The 21,813-nt window shown below is 43.2% G+C and overlaps 1 protein-coding gene across 2 annotated transcripts in view; it reads left to right on the top strand.

Moving 5' to 3' along the window:
* ASCC3 (activating signal cointegrator 1 complex subunit 3) overlaps nt 1-21,813 on the top strand; it is a 1,202,160-nt gene that overhangs the window by 295,492 nt on the left and 884,855 nt on the right. For both annotated transcript variants that reach the window (XM_063917038.1, XM_063917039.1), the window contains exons 9-10: nt 20,498-20,698; nt 21,259-21,399. In XM_063917038.1, the coding sequence (XP_063773108.1) occupies nt 20,498-20,698; nt 21,259-21,399 (342 nt within the window). The remainder of the gene's footprint in view (nt 1-20,497; nt 20,699-21,258; nt 21,400-21,813) is intronic.

Raw genomic sequence — 21,813 nt, 5'->3', positions numbered from 1 at the left:
TATATATATATATATATATATATATAAAATGGAAGTTGGACAGTTGGAAGTACTTCAGTGTGCGGTCATGCTGGGAAGTGTATTCTTTATGTGACTTTTTTACATGCTATGAACACAATGCCTTAGGTAGAAATGTTAAACAGCTTGACCGTTTGGATGTAGAACCTTGTCTAAAACCATGTATTTTTTTCCATATAAAATAGCATTCATTCAATTTAACAATCCATGCATGTGTCAAAACACATTGGAAAACACTTGTGTAATCTCCACAAAGTACATGGTAATGCACAGCAAGCAGTGGTATCGTTACATAATTTCAGGTGTCATTTACCAGTCTGATTTTAGTTATTTATTCCACTAGCTGAATTGTTAGACATATGATACCATGGGCCGGATGTAATGGCTTGCAAGACGGCCAGAGCTCCTATACTCGGCCAAACTCATACTTTTTTTTTTTTTAAAGCAGCAAATGTTTACAAGGCAAATCCTGGTTGGTTTTCCTTTTAAACGTTTGCTGCTTTAAAAAAACGAACGAGTTCGGCCGGAGTCTCGGAACTCCGACCATCTTGCAAGTTATTACATCCGGCCCCATATATTTTGTAATGTCGATCCAAACATTATAGTTCTGTCACTTTAAAATAAATGGACATGTAAGTAGCGTTCACATAATGACACTTTAATTATGTGTTCTTACAATTCTTTGAAGACAGTATATCATTGAAAGCTTCATTTTGAAAAGAAAAGTTCCAAACTCAGTCTGTTTTTGGGGGATAGAACTGACAATGCACTACAGCTGCATAGCCCTAAAATGTTCTAGTTCTGTTCAGTATTTCATTGTTTATTAAACTTTATCCATTGTGTCAGTAAACATTCTTGGAAAGTTTCTAGCTGAATTAAATAGATGTTTTTTGTTTATATTCTACTAATTACATATTCTAGATTGCACAAATAAGATATATTTAAGCAGCTGTATCTACTAGCAATGATAAAATGTTAACCGTTGGCTTGGAAACATTCTTTTGTTTGCTTCTGCACTCAGAGGTATGTGTAATCATTAATAATAGCTAATTAAAAACCGTTTGTGAAAATGTGCTGTGAATAAAGATAATAGTGGCAGAAAACTACAGCTGTGCTATAGCAAAGTTATTGAAGGAAAAGTAGTTTTTGACCAGCATAATTTTTAAATGTCTTTTGACCAGTTCACATTGAATCCTTGGGAGAGTTTGCTTTTACAAATGTATGGATTTCTTCAACTGATCCATGCTTCTAGCATAGTTTTGCTAGTTGTCAATCATGTTGAGACACTGTAAAGAGGTGTGCTTTTAACCATATACTTGTGATCTGATATGTGGTTTTACAAATTCATTATACAGTAGGGAAAGCTGGATAACTTAACAAGGTGGTTTGAAACTCCAGTTAATTAAAACTATTCAAAGTGGACTCGTTAGCAACCATACAAGTAGGAAATATAATAATTGTCCGTTTATTTTATAGTTATCTAAAATAGTTTTACAATGTCAGCTCCTCTTGTATATACTTTCATAAAGTGAAGATGAAACTTGAGCAACAAACACTGACAATATGAACATACTGTAGGTGTATGATGCCATATTTCTCATACGTCCTAGAGGATGCTGGGGATGCTTCAAGAACCATGGGGTATAGACGGTATCCGCAGGAGACATGGCCACTTTAAGACTTTAAAAGGGGTGTGAACTATCTCCTCCCTCTATGCCTCTCCTCCAGACTCCAGTTCGATTCTGTGCCCAGTGAGACTTGATGCACACTGAGGAGCTCTCCAGAGTTTCTCAGAAAAAAGACTTTTGTTAGGTTTATTATTTTCAGGGAGACCTGCTGGCAACAGGCTCCCTGCATCGTGGGACTGAGGGGAGAGAAGCAGACCCACTTCTGTGAGTTAAGGGCTCTGCTTCTTAGGCTACTGGACACCATTAGCTCCAGAGGGTCCGATCACTTGGTGCGCCTAGCTGCTCGTTCCCGGAGCCGCGCCGTCACCCCCCCTTGCAGAGTCAGAAGTCAGAAGCCGGGTGAGTAAAAGAAGATCAGAAGACTTAAGTGATGGCAGAAGACGGCGTTTGAGGTACCGCGCTGCGCGCCATGCTCCCACATACATGATTGCACTCCAGGGTGCCGGGCGCAGGAGGTGCGTCCTGGGCAGCATAAATCCTCAAATACCGACTGGCAAGAGTGTATACAGTGCCTGGGCACTAAATACAGACCCCCGCCAGTATAAAGATGTAAAATTAAGCGGGACTGAAGCGCGCCATTAAGGGGGCGTGGCTTAGCCCTCACAGCTCTGACCAGCGCCATTTTCTCCTCACAGAAGCTGCAGAGACGCTGAGCCTGGCCTCCCACACTACTGTGCAAGTAACAGGGTGCAAAACGGGGGGGGGGGGGGGCACAAGAGATTTGGTGCTATTTGCTTGAAATTAAAAGCGCTAGCAGTTCTGGGCAGTATATTACTCGCTTCAGAACCGGGTCAGGCGCTGGGTTGTGAGCTGGCAGAACTACCTCTGTGTTTCTCTAACAGACTTTGCTGTGGGTCTGTCTCCTATAGCCCCAGTGTGGTTGTGGGTGTCGGTACGCGTGTGTCGACATGTCTGAGGCTGAGTGCTCTTCCCAGGAGGAGGCTGGAGTGGGGACAGAAAAGACTGTGGGAGTGACCGTGTCGGCACCGCCGACGGCTGATTGGGTAAACATGTTGACTGTTTTGAATGCAAATGTGGCTCGGTTGACTAAGAGATTAGATAAATCTGAGTCTAAAAACCAGACATGGAGGAAATCCATGGAGGATGCATTGTCACAAACTCTGAACCCTTCGGGCTCACAGAAACGTGCATTTACCCAGATAGATACAGATACCGACACAGACTCTAATTCCAGTGTCGACTATAGTGATGCCAGATTAAATCCTAAACTGGCTAAGAGCATTCAGTACATGATTGTGGCAATATAAGAAGTTTTGCATATCACAGAGGACCCTGCTGTTCCTGATACTAGGGTCTGTATGTTTAAAGGAAAGAAACCTGAGGTAACGTTTCCTCCCTCTCATGAACTGAACGCTCTTTTTGAAAAGGCTTGGGAAAATCCTGACAAGAAGGTACAGGTTCCCAAGAGATTTCCAGTGGCATATCCGTTCCCCTCTGGGGACAGGGAAAAGTGGGAGTCAACCCCCACGGTGGACAAAGCTCTATCGCATCTGTCCAAAAAGGTGGCGCTTCCGTCTCCTGACACGGCAGCCCTAAAGGAGCCTGCGGATCGTAAGCAGGAAAATACACTAAAATCCATTTATGTCACTACAGGTTTGCTACTCAGGCCTGCCGTGGCTTCGGCATGGGTGAGTAGCGCTATTGAAAAGTGGGCAGATAACTTGTCATCTGAGATAGATACCCTGGACAGGGATAGCGTTCTTTTGACTCTGGGTCATATCAGGGACGCTGCAGCATATTTAAAGGAAGCTGTAAGGGATATTGGCCTTTTGGGATCAAGGGCCAATGCCATGGCAGACTCGGCTAGGAGGGCATTGTGGATTCATCAATGAAATGCTGATGCTGACTCTAAGAAGACTATGGAGTCTCTACCGTTTAACGATAGTGTCTTGTTTGGTGACTGACTCACTGATCTGGTATCAACGGCAACCGCGGGTAAGTCATCATTTTTACCTTATGTTCCTGCACAACAAAACAAAATGCCCCACTATCAGATGCAGTCCTTTCGGCCCAATAAATACAGAAAAGGACGAGGGTCCTCCTTCCTTGCTGCAAGAGGAAGGGGAAAGGGAAAAAGGTCACAGGCTGTGGCAAGTTCCCAAGAGCAGAAGTCCTCTCTGGCTTCTACCAAATCCACCGCATGACGCTGGGGCTCCTCTGCGGCAGTCCGCACCGGTGGGGGCGCGTCTCCAACTTTTCAGTCAGGTCTGGGAGCACTCGGACCTGGATCCTTGGATATTAGAAATAGTAACCGAGGGGTACAAATTAGAGTTTCAAGACGTGCCCCCTCACCGATTTTTCAATTCGGCCTTGCCAGCTTCTCTTTCAGAAAGGGAGGTAGTATGCGCTGCAATACTAAAGCTGTGTCAAAATCAAGTCATTGTCACGGTGCCCCCCTCACAACAGGGGGAAGGCTTTTATTCGAGTCTGTTCGTGGTCCCGAAGCCGGATGGCTCAGTCAGACCGATTCTGAACCTAAAATCCCTCAATTTCTTTCTAAAAAAATTCAAATTCAAGATGGAATCTCTCCGAGCAGTGATCTCCAGTCTGGAGGAAGGGGATTTTATGGTGTCGGTCGACATAAAGGATACCTACTTACACGTTCCCATATATCCTGCACATCAGGCATACCTGAGGTTTGCTGTTCAGGATTGTCATTACCAATTTCAGACGTTGCCGTTTGGTCTGTCCACGGCTCCGAGGATTTTCCCCAAGGTTATGGCGGAAATGATGGTTGTCCTGCGCAAGCAGGGAATCACAATTATCCCGTACTTGGACGATCTCCTCATAAAGGCGAGATCCAAGGAGCAATTGCTGAAAAATGTTGCGCTCTCACTTACGATTCTGCAACAACATGGTTGGCTCCTAAAGTTGCCAAAATCACAGTTGGTTCCGACGACACGGCTGTCGTTCCTGGGTATGATTCTGGATACAGAATTACAGAGAGTTTGTCTTCCTGTGGAAAACGCTCTGGAAATGCAGAACATGGTAAAGCAGATTCTGAAACCGGCAAGAGGTTCAATTCTTCAATGCACTCGGTTGCTGGCGAAGATGGTGCCGGCCTACGAGGCCACTCAGTATGGCAGGTTCCATGCCAGGGTGTTTCAGTGGGACCTGTTGGACAAGTGGTCCGGGTCTCACCTGGACATGCACCGGAAAATAATCCTATCTTCCAGGACCAGGATCTCCCTACTGTGGTGGCTGCACAGTTCTCACCTTCTGGAGGGACGCTGGTTCGGGATTCAGGATTGGGTCCTGGTGACCACAGATGCAAGTCTCCAAGGCTGGGGAGCAGTCACACAGGGGAGAAACTTCCAAGGAATATGGTCAAGCCAGGAAGCTTGTCTGCACATAAACATTCTGGAATTAAGGGCCATTTACAACGGCATTCTGCAAGCGGAACATCTTCTTCGAGGTCTGCCCGTCTTGATTCAGTCAGACAACATAACAGCAGTGGCGTACATAAACCGCCAGGGCGGAACAAAGAGCAGAGCGGCGATGGCCGAGGCCACGAAAGTTCTTCGCTGGGCGGAGAGACTTGCAAACGCTCTGTCAGCAGTCTTCATTCCAGGAGTGGACAACTGGGAAGCAGACTTCCTCAGCAGACGCGATCTCCATCTGGGAGAGTGGGGTCTTCATCAAGAGGTCTTTGCAGAAGTAACAAGTCGTTGGGGAATTCCTCAAATAGACAGACATGATGGAGTCCCGCCTCAACAAGAAACTTCAGAGATATTGTTCCAGGCCGAGGGACCCACAAGCAAGAGCGGTGGACGCCCTAGTGACATCGTGAGTGTTTCCGTCGGTCTGTGTTCCCTCCACTTCCACTCATTCCAAAGGTGATAAAGATTATCAGTAGAACAAGGGTTCAGGCAATACTCATTGTTCCAGACTGGCCAAAGAGGGCCTGGTATCCAGATCTTCAGGAGTTTCTCATAGAAGATCCCTGGCCTCTTCCTCTACGGGAGGACCTGTTGCATCAAGGACCGTAAGTGTATCAAGACTTACCGCGGCTGCGTTTGACGGCATGGCGGTTGAACGCCAGATCCTAGCCAGAATGGGTATTCCCAGTGAAGCCATTCCCACACTTCTTCAGGCTAGAAAAGAAGTAACGGCAAAGCATTACCACCGTATTTGGAGGAAATATGTGTCTTGGTGTGAATCCAAGAAGGCTCCTATGGAAGAATTTCAGCTGGGGCGTCTGCTCCATTTTTTGCAAGCAGGTGTGGATGCGGGCCTAAAGTTAGGCTCTATTAAAGTACAACTTTCGGCCTTATCAATTTTCTTTCAGAAATAATTGGCCTCCCTTCCCGAAATTCAGACCTTCGTGAAAGGCGTGCTTCACATCCAACCTCCATTTGTGCCTCCTGTTGCACCGTGGGATCTTAATGTGGTATTGCAGTTCCTGCAATCTCATTGGTTTGAACCTTTATGTAAGGTTGAGTTAAAATTCCTTACTTGGAAAGTAGTCATGTTGTTGGCCTTGGCATCCGCAAGGCGGGTATCTGAGTTGGCGGCTTTGTCGCACAAAATCCCCTATTTAATCTTCCATGCTGATAGAGCGGAGTTGAGAACTCTTCAGCAAGTTCTGCCAAAAGTGGTTTCATCATTTCACTTAAACCAGCCTATTGTGGTGCCAGTGGCTACTGACGCCTTGGCAGAATCAAAGTCTCTCGATCTGGTTAGAGTTTTGAAAATCTATGTCGCCAGAACGGCGCAGATTAGGAAAACAGAGGCAATGTTTGTCCTGTGGGCTCCCAACAAGATTGGGGCTCCTGCTTCCAAGCAGACTATTGCGCGTTGGATCTGTAATACGATTCAGCAGGCTCATTCTACGGCAGGATTGCCGTTACCGAAATCGGTGAAAGCCCATTCTACCAGAAAGGTGGGCTCTTCCTGGGCGGCTGCCCGGGGGGTCTCGGCATTACAGCTTTGCCGAGCTGCTACTTGGTCGGGTTCAAACACCTTTGCGAAATTTTACAAGTTTGATACCCTGGCTGAGGAGGACCTCTTGTTTGGTCAATCGGTGCTGCAGAATCCGCACTCTCCCGCCCGTTCTAGAGCTTTGGTATAAACCCCATGGTTCTTGAAGCATCCCCAGCTTCCCCTAGGACGTATAAGAAAATAGGATTTTAATACCTACCGGTAAATCCTTTTCTCTTAGTCCGTAGAGGATGCTGGGCGCCTGTCCCAGTGCGGGCTGTATCTGCAGTTTGGTTTTGGTTACACTCATGTTGAGTTAAGTACAGTCAGGCTGTGGCTGAGTCATGCCGTTGCATGCGTTGTTGTTGAATGCCATGTTGTACTGCATGTTTGAGGTGTGAGCTGGTATGTATCTCACCTTAGTTTAAAGTAATTAAATAAATCCTTTTCCTCGAAATGTCTGTTTCCCTGGGCACAGTTCCTATAACTGGAGTCTGGAGGAGGGGCATAGAGGGAAGAGCCAGTTCACACCCCTTTTAAAGTCTTAAAGTGCCCATGTCTCCTGCGGATCCCGTCTATACCCCATGGTTCTTGAAGCATCCCCAGCATCCTCTACGGACTAAGAGAAAAGGATTTACCGGTAGGTATTAAAATCCTATTTTTTGCTGCAGATATATATATATATATATATGTATATCTCTCTCTCTGTATGTATGTATGTGTGTGTGTGTGTGTATATATATATATATATATATATATATATATATATATATACAGTCCTCCATATCTTAACTGACCGTATGTAGTCAACGTTTCAATGCCTCCTTTGTTATAGCATTTTAATCAGGACATAACCAAAACAATACACGTCACAGTTTATAGCAAGCACACACCCAGTGCTCGCCAATGGCGTTTTACCAGGCGGGGACCATTTCCCAACCAGCGACTCCATTCATAGACAATGGCCATACCTCTTAGAGTAGAAATCTGAGGACACGAAAGAAATCACAAGGACATTTAAGTAGTCAGATATACATGTAAGATGATTTTTCATCTTCCTATGAGTATAATATGGATGTGGGTACTTTGTTTCAGACATCTTACTCCTACATGTGTAATATCCAAAACATTGGAAGCTCTGCAATTTCTTGTTATGCAACCATGTCGCCAGTGTTTCTTTATCAAGTTCATGGTACGCCTTATAAACATTTGTTTCAAGTTACCTCCTTTACAGTAAGAGACCATTGGTGTTGCTAGGTATGTCCTTTTACAGCTGTATCCATTTGTTATATCAGTCAATGCTTCCTCATGGTTTTATTAAATAATCCAGCCCATGTGTCAAATTAAGTGGTGACCCTCATTTGTCCCTCAATATATCAAATTATGAATTCCACATTTATGATGGCTGTGGCTTGCTTTAAGCAAACTAGAGTATAAACACCATACAGTATATACATGGTTGACTTGGGTGTAGGTCAAAACTTAATTATCATCTCTCCAGAACCAAACTCAGATATAGATTCTACTGAACAACTTCTATCTAGTGAGGCATCAGAAACTTATTTTAGAGGCAACAACACAGGTAGCCACATTAATAAAAAAATGGAAGAATACGAGAAGGGTGAGGAGCATCTAAAAGAAATAAGGAGACATCAGAGGATTATTTTTTCAATTTGTTTTATAATTTGACTTTGGAGAAGACATAAGTTTTGGCATTAGGTTTTACATTTGTGCCCACATTTACTAGAATCCATTTGATCTTTTTATCGATCATTACAAATTAGAAATGATGTTACAAGGAATATCTGGATGAAGCCACAACTTTCTCTGAAAAAAAAAAGGCTTTATTGATATTCTCAGACAATTCAAATCCATTTGATACAGTTTTAACAAATTTAAGTATTAAAACTTAACTGAAACAAACAAGTCTTTTAGACACCTGGACAGGATGTTTCCTACATGATAACATTTATGGAAGCACTAGGTACCTGAACTGGATGTTTCCTACTTGGAACTATATACTGTATGAAAGCCCACTGGGATGTTTACAAAGCGTGGATGCAGGCTGATTAGAGATCTTTTCTATATAATAGCCCAGATCTGTCACTCTGTGACTGTGTGGATAATGCTGGGCGTGGCTAGGAGCTCTTATTGGGTTAGCAGGTCTATCACACCCAGTCTACAGCCGATTGTGCGAGAAACGCCCTCCCACACAGGCTACATCCAATGGGAGGCTCTGTCCTTTGGCTGCTGTGTGCTCCCAGAGCACACCCTCCAACAATTTACACATAAAAATCGATAAAAATTCGAAAAGGGGGCATGGCCATGGGTGCAGTGGCGTGGCCACGCCCCTTTTCCTATACTTTCAATGGAAGTTTGGAGAGCCAGAAATTGGCACAAACCATAAAAAAAGGTACTGTACCTGCCAAAAAGGTACAGTTGAAAGGTATGCCACTGCATCAGCAGCAAGTCTCTGTGCTGTAGATAGGGGGAAAAAAAATCCTTTTACTGCATCGTCCTTTGTCCTGCTGCCAGTCCACCTGCTCCCTCCGGCATCAACAATCCCCATTCCCTAGCCACGGCGCACGTGGAACAAAAGCTGCTGCAGCCACTGGCATAGATGTGTATAATATTGCGGCGCATACTCCCTGCGCAGCATACTCTCTGAGCACTGGAGCTTTCTCTGCGAGTGATGTCACAGAAGTGCCTCCCCGCCACAGCTGCGCCCAGATCCCCAGAGGCCCTGACTCCGCAACACAGCACCTGGGCTACCGGCCTGGAAGCCCTGAGATGGCTAATGTAAAGGATAGAGTGGGTGATATCGTGGAGGGTAATGTCTGGATGCTGGATCAATGTGACATTGCTGTGCAGTGCAGTGTTACTGACACTGCACAGCACTCTCACCTTTTTATATTGATTCAGCGAGTCGGTCAGTTCTGCCATCCAATCACTATTGTTAGCACCGGTGTCCCAATGCGCCACATTACAGGGAAATAGACGTACTAAATAAACTACACCTCCCAGCAGCCCATAGCGCCAAAGCATTCCGGCGCTAAGGCCTGCTGGGAGCTGTAGTTTATTGAGTGCATCTTCTTCCTTGTAATGCGGCGCATTGGGACACCGGGTCTGACACTGGCTGCTGCGCGAGTCTCCGGGAGAGCCACTGCCAAAGGGAGGACAGCAGCTTAGCTGCTTCCAGGAGGAGAAGTATTACCCACCCCTTCCCCAGTCGCAGTACCTACGGGCCCCATCTGCAGCACCCCCACCCCTCTCCTCCACCACCCGCGGTTGCTCCAGACCCCCTTCCCCACCCACAGCAATCCAGTTATACTGGCATAGATGTCCAGTGGTACTGCCATATAATTCCAGTGATACTGCCGCATATGTCCAGTGGTACTGCCGTATAAATCCCGTGGTACTGGCATAAAAATCCAGTTCAGTGATGCTGCCGTATATATCCAGTGTTGCTGCCGTATAATTCCAGTGGTACTGCCATATAATCCCAGTGGTACTGGCTTATAAATCCAGTCCAGTGATACTGTCGTATATGTCCAGTGGTACTGATATACGAGTCCAACAACGTGGAGGCGCACTCGTCCAATCAAAATATCTTCAACAGCTTCAATTTCACATTAATTTTATTTCAGTCGATGTCGGGCTTTGTTGTCGACGTTTCGATCCTCTGTTTAGGATCTTTATCAAGACAAGCTTCCATATATACAAATATACATGAAAGCATCACATATTGATTATCAATTATTGATGGCTCCTTCCACCATTTGCACGCCCTCTGCAAGTGCTGGAATTAGCACCCACAGTCCAGTTTCTGATATTCAAATTGTAGATGTCACTGTTGAAGTACACCAGGATGAGGATATGTGTGTTGCTGGCACTGAGGAGGAAGTTGACGATGAGGATTCTGATGGTGATGTGGTTTGTTTAAATCAGGCAGAGGGGAAGACACCTGTTGTCCGTGGGATGAATAAGCCCATTGTGATGCCTGGGCAAAATACCAAAAAAGCCACCTCTTCGGTGTGGAATTATTTCTCCACAAATCCGGACAACAGTTGTCAAGCCATGTGTTGCCTCTGTCAACCTGTAATAAGTAGGGGTAAGGATGTTAACCACCTAGGAACATCCTCCCTTATACGTTACCTGCTGTGCATTCATCAGAAGTCAGTGTCAAGTTGTGAAACTTTGGATAAGTGCGTAAGCAGTCCACTGACAACTAAATCCCTTCTTCCTCTTGTACCCAAGCTCCTGCAAGTCACACCACCAACTCCCTCAACGTCAACTTCCTTCTTAGTCAGGAACGTCAGTAGTCCTGCCGGCCATGTCACTGAGGAGTTCTCTCCTAACCTGAATTCCTCCGGAGGATCCTTGAGTGGTACGCCTACTGCTGCTGTTGCTGCTACTGGGAGTCGATCGTCATCCCAGAGGGGAAGTCTGAAGACCACTTGTACTACTTCAAGTAAGCAATTGACTGTCCATCAGTCCTCTGTGAAGAAGATGAAATTTGACAGCAGTCATCCTGTTGCAAAGCGGATAACTGAGGCCTTGACAGCTATATTGGTGTTAGATGTGCATCCGGTATCCGCCATTAGTGCAGTGGGACTTAGAGAATAGTTTGCGGTAGTGTGTCCCCGGTACCAAATCCCTTATAGATTCCACTTCACTAGGCAGGTGATACCGAGAATGTACAGAGACGTCAGAAAAAGTGTCCTCAGTGTCATAAAAAATGCAGTTGTTCCCACTGTCCACTTAACCACGGACAAGTTGAACGGGGAAGACTAAGGACTATATGACTGTGACAGCTCACTGGGTAGATGTATTGCCTCCCGCAGCAACAACATCAGCAGCGGCACCAGTAGCAGCATCTTGCAAATGCCAATTTTTTCCTAGGCAAGCTACGCTATGTATCACCACTTTCCGTAAGAGGCACACTGCTGACAACCTCTTACAGAAACTGAGGGACATAATCGCACAATGACTTATCCCACTTAGACTCTCCTGGGGATTTGTGATATCGTAGTACGCCACCAATATTGTGCGTGCATTACATCTGGGCAAATTCCATCACGTCCCATGTTTTGCACATACAATTAATTTGGTGGTGCAGAATTTTTAGAAAATTGACAGATAGATGCAGGATATGCTGTCGGCGGCCCGAAAAATTGCTTGTCACTTTCGTCATGAAGCCATCGTGTGCCAAAGACTGGAGCGCCAGCAAACACTCCTGAACCTGCCCTGCCATCACCTGAAGCAAGAGGTGGTAACGAGGTGGAATTCCACACTCTATATGCTTCAGAGGATGGAGGAGCAGCAAAAGGCCATTCAAGCCTATACATCTACCTACAATATAGGCAAAGGAGGGGGAATGCACCTGACTCAAACGCAGTGGAGAATGATTTCCATCTTGTGCAAGGTTCTCCAACCCTTCGAACTTGCCACAAATGAAGTCAGTTCAGACACTGCCAGCTTGAGTCAGGTCATTCCCCTCATCAGGCTTTTGCAGAAGCAGCTTGAGAAATTGAAGGAGGCGCTAAGAGGGAGCGATTCCGCTAAGTATGTGGAACTTGTGTATGGAGCCCGTCAAGGGTGGTCAATCTGTTGAAATTAGAGCACCACATTTTGGCCACCGTGCTCGATCCTAGGTTTAAAGCCTACGTTGTATCTCTCTTTCCGGCAGACACAAGTCTGCAGAGGTTCAAAGTCCTGCTGGTGAGAAAATTGACAACTTAGCAGAACATGACCCGTCAACAGTCCCTTCTTCATTTTCTCCCGCAACTGGGGCTGCGAGGAAAAAGATTTCCTAGCCCACCCGCTGGTGGTGATGCAGGGCAGTCAGGAGCGAGTGCTGACATCTGGTCCAGACTGTAGGATCTGCCAACGATTACGGACATGTCTACTGTCACTGCATATGATTCTGTCACCATTGAAAGAATGGTGGAGGATTAAATGAGTGACAGCATCCAAGTAAGCATCCAAGCAGGACAAAGAGGCAATTCGGATGCCCTTGCACAAACTGGCATTATTTTACCTAGGATTCCTCCCCTCCAGTGTGTACTCCGAAAGAGTGTTTAGTGCAGCTGGTAACTTTGTCAGCGATCGGCATAGGAGGTTTCTTCCACAAAATGTGGAGAAGATGATGTTCATCAAAATGATTTATAAATTTCTCCGGGAAGACCTTTACCAGCAATTGCCTCCAGAAAGTACACAGGGACCTGTGATGGTGGATTCCAGTGGGTACCAATTAATACTCTGTGAGGAGGAGGATGTACACACTGATAGGGGTGAGGAATCTGAGGATGAGGTGGACATCTTGCCTCTGTAGAGCCAGTTTGTGCAAGGAGTTATTGATTGCTTCTTTTTTGATGGGGGCCCAAACAAACCAGATATACAAAAATGATTCTAGTCCAAAAAAGCGCTCCACGTCATTTCTGTTTTTGCCAACATGGTTTTCATGTTCCTACATCTCCAATTTGGTTTTACCTGTTGGATGATCTTATAGTTTATTAAATCATCTGTCGAACAATCATGATATTTTTTAAAATGTGCTGATAATGCATGTTTGTCCACTCCCCTTTTAATGTTGCGGAGGTGTTCAATTAATCTAATTTTAAAGGGTCTACTTGTCCTTCCTACATATTGCTTCATGCAACTGCATTGAAGTAAATAAATTTAATTTTTACCATTGCATGTTGCAAAATCCCTAATCTCATATTCTTTTTTTGTTTTATTTGAGCTAAATTTGGTGATCTGAGAGCTCTCTTTATTTTTACAATTCCTGCATCCAACACATAAGTTACACTTGAAAAAACCTTGTGATGTAATCCTACTGGGATTTTCTATTTTTGGAGGAACAGCTCCCCTAACTAAATGATTTTTTTAGATTTGGTGCTCTCCTATATATTATATTGGTTTTTTTTGGCAATATATATATTTTTTTTTTAAACAATGATTTTTATTTTATTTTTCAACACATACAAACAAGGCCAGATACAGCGGTACATGTGCATTCCTTCATGAATAGTAGTTGACTGAATTGAATATCAAGCAAAAATACAACAATACAGTGACAGTATAGCGGTGTATGCCATGTCCTAGTCATGAACTACCATATCCAGCGACAGACGAATATTGAACTAAACAACTAACAGATAGAGAAAGAAATAAAGTAAGACAAAGAAAAGAGACAACACAGTGAGACACACAGGGAATAACATAGATGCGGGTCAAGTTCCACAATTGGGAACGGTCCCAATACACCTAGTGAAGTATAGGTATAAAATACAGATGGTATATCAGATATATATTAATAATATCAGGCAGCATCAGATTGTGGAGAATGTAGTTGTGACAGTTCTATAGGGCTAGTACTAATCATAGGCAGCCCTCTCCGCTCCCGAAATTCTTTCCACTTCAACCAAGAATTTAGCACTGACGTTGGTGAGGTAGAGTAAATACCTCCAGCCGTTTCAAATAGGTAATGTTTAGGTGTGCTGATAATAATGGTTTGGATAGTGGGTACATTTGGTGTTTTCCAAAGCTGTCCAATCGCAGCCTTGGTGGATATGAGGATATGGCCAGCAATGTATCTATCACAACGTAATAGGTCAGGTGAAGTGTAATGGAATAGAGCAAACATAGGATTCATAGGGACCTCCACCCCCAGTACCTCCCGGAGAAGAGAGAATACTTCGGTCCACAGCGACCCCAAAACGGGGCATTCCCAAAAGACGTGTAGAATATTACCCACATGACCACAATTCCTCCAGCACATCCGGGAGACCGAAGGCCAAATGGTATGGAGCCGCTGTGGAGTAAAGTACGCCCTTTGGCACAGTTTATAGTACATCTCAGAATGTTGAAGGCATCTCGAGATCCCAAAGCACCTCGAGGAGATGGAATCCCACTCCTCCTCCTGTAGGTCAATGGAGAGATCCCTCTCCCACTTCAGCTGCGAGGGAATCTTACCCTGTTTAGAGAGTAGAGTTATATACTGATACCATTTAGAAATCCCCCCGCTACGATCCGGAGAGGATAGTCTGAGGCGAAGGGAGGCCGGAAGGGGGACAGGAGCAACTCCATCCCTCCCACACGACTGTAGCCAGTGTCGGACCTGTAGGTACTTGAAGAAGTCTTGCCTTACGATACCTGAATGGCTTACTAACCTAGAGAAGGGCACCAAACCTCCCTCTGAGTATAGGTCCCCCAAATGCTCAATCCCAGCCTCGATCCATGTGTCTAACCCAAGGTTGAGTATGAGACTGGCAATAGTCCTAGTTTGTAAATCAGCCGTGGGCAACTTGATTTTCGGGTCAGATGCCGCAACCGCATGCCAAAGCTTCAGGGTGCATCTAACCGACTCCCCCTGGCCCAGCTGTTTTGGGACACAATGGGCGGGCATTAGAAACATATCTCTCAAGTCGATCGAGCCAAGAAAGGATCGCTCTATGAGGACCCAAGGCTTGGGACTGTGCATGTCGAACCAATCTCGGGCCTGACTGAGAAGGCAAGCGGTGTGGTAGGCCTCCAGGTTTGGGTAGGCTACACCCCCGACCGTCTTAGGCAACATCAGGACCTGTCTAGCTATGCGGGGCCTAGCTCCCTTCCATATATACTGGGAGATGATCATGTTAGCTTTCACTAGGAGAGGCCTGGGGAAGCTACGGGGGATAGCCCGGAACAAATATAGAAGTTTAGGGAGTAATATCATTTTGGTCGCGGAAATGCGTCCCAGCCATGATATTTCATGAAGGGACCATTCTTTTATTAGTTTTTCGAAGGCGCTAAGGAGGGGCAAATAGTTGCAATCATATAAGTCTCTATCTTGGGAGAGGTGAATTCCTAAGTATTTAGTGGATCTGACCTGCCAGGCATATCGGTATCGGTCCTTAAGTAAGGTCACAGTGCATGGCGGTATGTGAAGCGGTAGGGCCTCGGTTTTGGTTGTGTTCAACTTGTAGTATGAAATTCTGGAATACCGTTCCAGAATAGTATGTAGCGCAGTTAGTGAGTCACCTGGGCGAGTTAAGCAGAGCAATATGTCGTCGGCAAACAGGCTGATCTTATGAGTCAAACCTCCTATTTCAGGGCCTGTAATTGTTGGCTCAGATCTAATGGTCTCAGCCAGCGGCTCAATAGCTAAGGCGAATATAAGGGGTGACAGGGGGCAACCCTGTCTGGTTCCGTTAGTGATATTAAAATCCCCTGACAAACAGCCATTGACAAACACCCTTGCAGATGGGGCAGAGTACAGAGCAAAAATGGAATCCAAGATCCTCCCCGCAAACCCAAATTTACCTAGAACAGCTCTCAGATATCCCCAGTGGAGTCTGTCAAATGCCTTTTCGGCAACAAGTGAGAGTATAAGAAGGGGCGTTTTATACATATCACAATGTTCTAATATGTTAAACACTTTTCGGGTGTTATCTGGGGCCTGCCTGCCCGGGACAAAGCCCACCTGATCAGCAGCTATGAGGGAAGGAAGCAGGGGGGATAGGCGATTAGCGATTAGTTTTGCAAAAAGTTTGACGTCTGTGTTCAACAAAGCTATGGGACGGTAATTTTGGACTGCTGTGGGGGGCTTGCCAGGTTTTGGAATGGCTACTATCTGTGCCTCAAGCATTTCACTGGGAAATTTCCCCCCGCCCGATGCCTCATTAAAAACAGATAGCAGTAAGGGGGCCAGGTCATTCTTATATGATTTATAGAAATTGGAGGGGAAGCCATCGGGGCCAGGAGCCTTGTCTCTCGGGAGAGCAGAGATAGCTGCATCTAGTTCTTCTAATGTCCAAGGGGAGCTAAGGGACAGGCAGGCCGCAGAGTCCAACGCCGGGAGGGAGATCTCTTTAAGAAACGACTGTATATCAACCTCTCTGGGTTGGGGGGTAGTCGGGTCAGACCTTAAATTATAGAGTTGGGAGTAGTACTCTGCAAAGGTGTTTGCAATATCATAGGGGTCAGATACCCTAGATCCCGTAGAGGAACAGACATGGCAATATTTTTTTTAAGAATCTGATCATGAGATAGAAGTCCCCAATGCCTTTTCGTAATTTTTCCAGTGTATTCTAATACACTTCAAGTGAGCCTCAATAAAACAAGAAACGAAGATAGGATGAACTTGTTAAAGACAAAACAAAAGGATAAGAGAAAAACGGATTATTCATGTGCTTTCATTACAGGGTATAGCACCAATCATAAGGAGATGGAAAAAATTATAGGCATTAGGGGTGGGGGGTGTTCGGGTTAAGCACTAGAGGGGGGGTTTGCCATAGGGGCCCTCCCCGGTGTCTTACCCCTAGCCATCCCCACTTCCCCAAATCCGAGCCCTAGCCACCAGCCAGGCAGGTTAGGGTAAGGTGCAGGGGAGGGGTAAAATTATGACCCGTCCCCTGTCTGTATTCTCATTCTCATGATGCCAATGTCGGTCATGTGACTGCCGATATCCCGACCGCTGGGATCTTCTATCACACCACATGATGCATTTATGTGTGCTTGGTCCCTCAGTAAGAGCCATGGTTTACCTGTGCATGTCCAAGAAAACGAAGATGAAACCAGTGGTACTGTAGTTACACTATGTTATGAACATTGCCATGTTTTGTTTTAAACAATCTGAAACTTCTGGCATAGTTGGAAACATTGTTTATTTTACCATTGACATGGCAACTACTTTAAACCAAGACCCTCTTTGCTATCAAATCTTTCACTGCCAGAGGTTCTGTATGCTATGGCAAATTGTAATTTAATGGACTGCACTGGTTATATTGGGAACCATTTTTTTTTTTTTAACTTTAACCTGATTTGTCCTAATTAATGTTTATTTATTACATTATTAGCTTATTTGTTTCAAAAGCAGCATATACAGTGCTGTAAAACTCTTTTATTTGATCCAGACTCTGATATTATGCTGTTTATTATCTGTAGTGTGTAAGCTTGACGTTCTGAAAGATGCTGATTTGTATTTCCTTTACATTTGTACCCGATGGCTTAGAGGATTTGATGGTACCCTGTATTCAGTCAGTGGTTTATGTAAAGTGGAGCATGGTGGATAGGATAACATTTACTATTCTTTTTCTGTCATCCAGTCTCCTACTACTTCACAGTACATGTTGTGATGCGATTGGGAGTTGCATATCTCATATGCTCTTATAACACCATATCAGCATACCTTTATCAGAGATGGGACCTGTCAAATGAATGTGATAAAGTTCTTATAACATACAGTGTGAATTAATGTGTTTTAAACTAAAAACAAAACAGAGTGTTGTTGGATTTTGCAGAAAAGTTTCATATTGTTCCACCAGATTTATACATAAAAGTAAAAGACCATGTAAGAGTATGCGCATTTGCTGAGGTACAATGGAATATCTAACTGATGTTTACATTCTTTTTTTTCAACTATTTTTTGTTAAAAAAATATTTATATATTGCCAATTGCTGTCAAGTTTTCAAAATTTGCATTAATTTTAAAAATGTTACTTAACAAACTTGCTACATATCTTGAATCCACTGTTGAGAATATTGTAAAATGCTTTAAAGAGACTGTTTAAATGTTAATCAACCAGGGAGTGATTTTAGTGCAAGTGTACTAACATCAAATCAGCAGTGTAGTAAAGTGTTTGCTGGATTAGAAGAAAATTCAGGAGTAACAATAAAAATGTTAACTTTTTGATAGGTCCTTGAAAGGCTTCAAGAGAATGCCCTTCTTCAAAATAGCAAACACCAGCATTTTTCTTACCTTTTCTAAGGTTAGCATTTCCAAAACAGTGTACTTGTTTATTTTTAATTTTTTTCAAAGATCAATGTAAGCAGAATAAGTGGGCGAGATGGCCACAAAAAGATGTAATTAAAAAAGAAATGCATCATATTATTCACATGTTGTTGTGGTCTGATGCTGCATGGCAGCAAGATTTGGAAGCCAGGAATTTATTTATAGGGTCTTTTGAGTATAAATATGATGAGATCCGTACTTAGCCACACAATGCTCATTGCATAATTGTTGAGGAGATATTTAGAGGATCTTTGCCATTGATAATTTCAATCTTGGCTCTTAATCCCATTGAGCACCTGTTAAATGTGGTAGAAAGACAAGAACGTATGCCAGTGGTTCCAAACTTTTTCGAATCATGGTGCCCTAGAGTATCAGAATCTATTTTCATGACACCTCTAGGCCAGGAGTTTTTTATTGAGAAAGAAGTATAAATTAAGTGATTTGCGTTTATACAGTATGTCATCCACAGGTTCAAATGTGGGGTAAGGGACAAGATTTACTTCTGTTTGTCTACATTTTAATTTTTTTTGATTGGCACCCCTGCAAGTTCTCTGAGTGACCGTATGGTGCATAGCCACACAATTTAAGTAGCACTGACCTATGCATTTCACCGATATGACAACGTCAAGCTAGTTTCCTTGCTTGACGTTGAGCCACCAGGTACTTAGGCAATGGCTAGTCATCCACAGCACTCTAAACTCTACCACAAAAACATGCCTACTTTTTTCATTTTAGCCTGGTATTGGTGCTTTTATGACTTCAAAGTACATATAAAAAATGTAACAAGCACTAAGTGCTATGATATAGACCAAACGTGTGCCCACTTTGAGGACAAGGATCTTCAACAATTCGTGGTCCACCAATATTTCCAATTTTTCTTCTTCCTATATGGAAGACATCAGAGTTCAGGAGCCTGGGAACCTCAGATCCATAAGAGTCTTCTTCGTCCTTTTAGTCATTCAAGAAGAAAAAAAAAGGTGCAGATGACATACAATGTTTTTTCGAAAATAAATAGCACAGAAGGACTTTGGCTCTGGCCTATTGGGCAGGATTATATAACAATAATCGTTTCTAGCTTATGGCTCGGCAGAATGAAGCAATATACAATAAAATCAAAATAAAATCATGGTCTGTTGTTTTCTGTGCTACTCATGGTTTAAATAATGAATAATGTACGTTGTCATGACTCAGGAGGCACATATAACTTAAGCTGTCTGACCTGCCCCAACCTATGGCTGGTAGACTAACGTATCCTGATTATAATGGTTCTCATTCCCTTCAAGGACAGAAATACACATTGTCTTAGAAAAATGTCAGCAAAGCAATATGGGAGATAGTTTTATCAGAAGGCAGTTGACTTTGCTTGCCTATAAAATCTCCTCTTCGGGCTTCTCCTGGCCAGTGATGGGAGTGGGGCTGGACTATTCACATCATTAGTCCATGCCCCTTTATGTCAAAATCTCACAAATCACACTTATATCAGTAGTAATTGGATGGAATGCTGGGGGAGGAGCAACCTCTCTAGCGGGAGAGTGGAGTCGACCCTGAAAGTAAAAAATATACCAGTATGCTCTTGGAATCTGGAATTATAAATGTCCTCTTATATCAGATGTGGCCCTTCTATGATTTTTTTTGTCTGCCCAAACGTCTACAGTATAACATGTTTAATAATGTTTCTTCTACCAGTTTCTATTAATGGTGTTAATGTGGCACACAGCATGAAAAATCCAGACAGCACTTTCATAGATTATAACTTTCTTTTTTTTTTTCCTGTTTTTCATGCCTCTCATTTGTTACTGTGGAATTGCCAACACATATATAACCAGATTAGCATATGATTATATTTAAATAGAATTATCATAACTTTTTTTTTCTGATGAAGCTTAATGTCACATTAAATTCCTAATTGGATTTACAACATGGATTAGCTTCACTTCCTCGTTTTCATACTTTTAGCTGCTTCATTCCTCATTTTCACAGTAGTGCATAACGTAAAACTTATATGCTACTTACATGTTTGTTCTTGAGTAAAACTTATTATTATTTTTTTTTTTTTGGTATTTTTCAATTTTAGATAGGACAGCTTGTCTTCAAGGGAGTGAAGCGTCTGAACCGTATCCAGTCCATCGTTTTTGAGACGGCCTACAACACCAATGAGAACATGCTCATCTGTGCCCCAACTGGAGCTGGCAAAACGAACATTGCCATGCTAACAGTCTTGCATGAAATTCGCCAGAATATTGAACAAGGTGTCATTAAAAAGGATGCATTTAAGGTATGCATTTTATCCTGTCTTTCTAGAATTTCATAAGCTGTGTTGGTAATGTGTAATATTTCTTCCTCAATGTATACAACATTATTTTATAGAGTTGCCTGATACTAGCTTAACATTAAAACTTATTTGAAGGGTGATTTCCTGTATAAAATTTGTTTTACACTCATATAGTAAATAAAGGAAAAAGTTTTTCAAGGGTATTACTCATTTCTAATCCACATAAAGAACGCTGCTTGATTTAGTTCATTACCATTACAGCAATCCTTGTTTGTGTCCTGAAAATCTTATTACCCATGTGAAAAGCTATGAAAATGCATTTAGCTTTGATGCAGAACCAATTTTCAAAGTGATGAGGCTATATAAACAAAATCCATTGTCCTCTAAACAGCTGTACACTTATCCAGCAACGATAACGACTTTTCATATATCACTATTAAGATTTTTCACTGTAAGTGCCTTGAATCATATTTCACAATAAATTGTGATTTGTACGGGTTGCTTTGGGACAAATGACATTGTGAGTTTTGCTCATTTATCAACTTGGTGTCCGTTTTGTGCAGATTGTATATGTAGCTCCTATGAAGGCCCTGGCAGCAGAGATGACAAATTACTTCAGCAAGCGTCTAGAGCCACTGGGTGTCACAGTGAAAGAGCTGACTGGTGATATGCAGTTGTCAAAAGGTGAAATTTTACGAACCCAGGTAAGTTCAACTAAGGTTGAAATGTCCAGCATTTGCTTTATGTGTTTGTTTCTTCATCTTGGCTTTGTTTATATTGCCTGCTGAATCTTTACTGCATTCTATGTATAAGCAGGGGTGTAATAATGTATTTGTAAAAACAGAGTATTTTGTAAACCATTCCGTCATACTACATATTGGAGTCTGTCTGTCTGTCTACAGTATATTTACAAATGTGAATACTCCTGCTTATTATACAAGTAATTATTGTAATAGCGTATACATTTTATGTTAACTTATCCCAGAACAGTCTTTATTCCTGTAGTTCAGGTCACTAAGCTGTTTGTCTGCAGCTTTGCTATATATTTAGGCATGTAATGTTTTGCTGTTAATAAACGGCTACAACCTCCCCTTTTAAATAATTCATTTAAATAATTG

Source organism: Pseudophryne corroboree, chromosome 4 (genome assembly GCF_028390025.1).
Source record: "Pseudophryne corroboree isolate aPseCor3 chromosome 4, aPseCor3.hap2, whole genome shotgun sequence".
Taxonomy (NCBI): domain Eukaryota; kingdom Metazoa; phylum Chordata; class Amphibia; order Anura; family Myobatrachidae; genus Pseudophryne; species Pseudophryne corroboree.
Note: the sequence above shows the minus strand (reverse complement) of the source record. Positions and strands in the feature narration are given on the sequence as shown.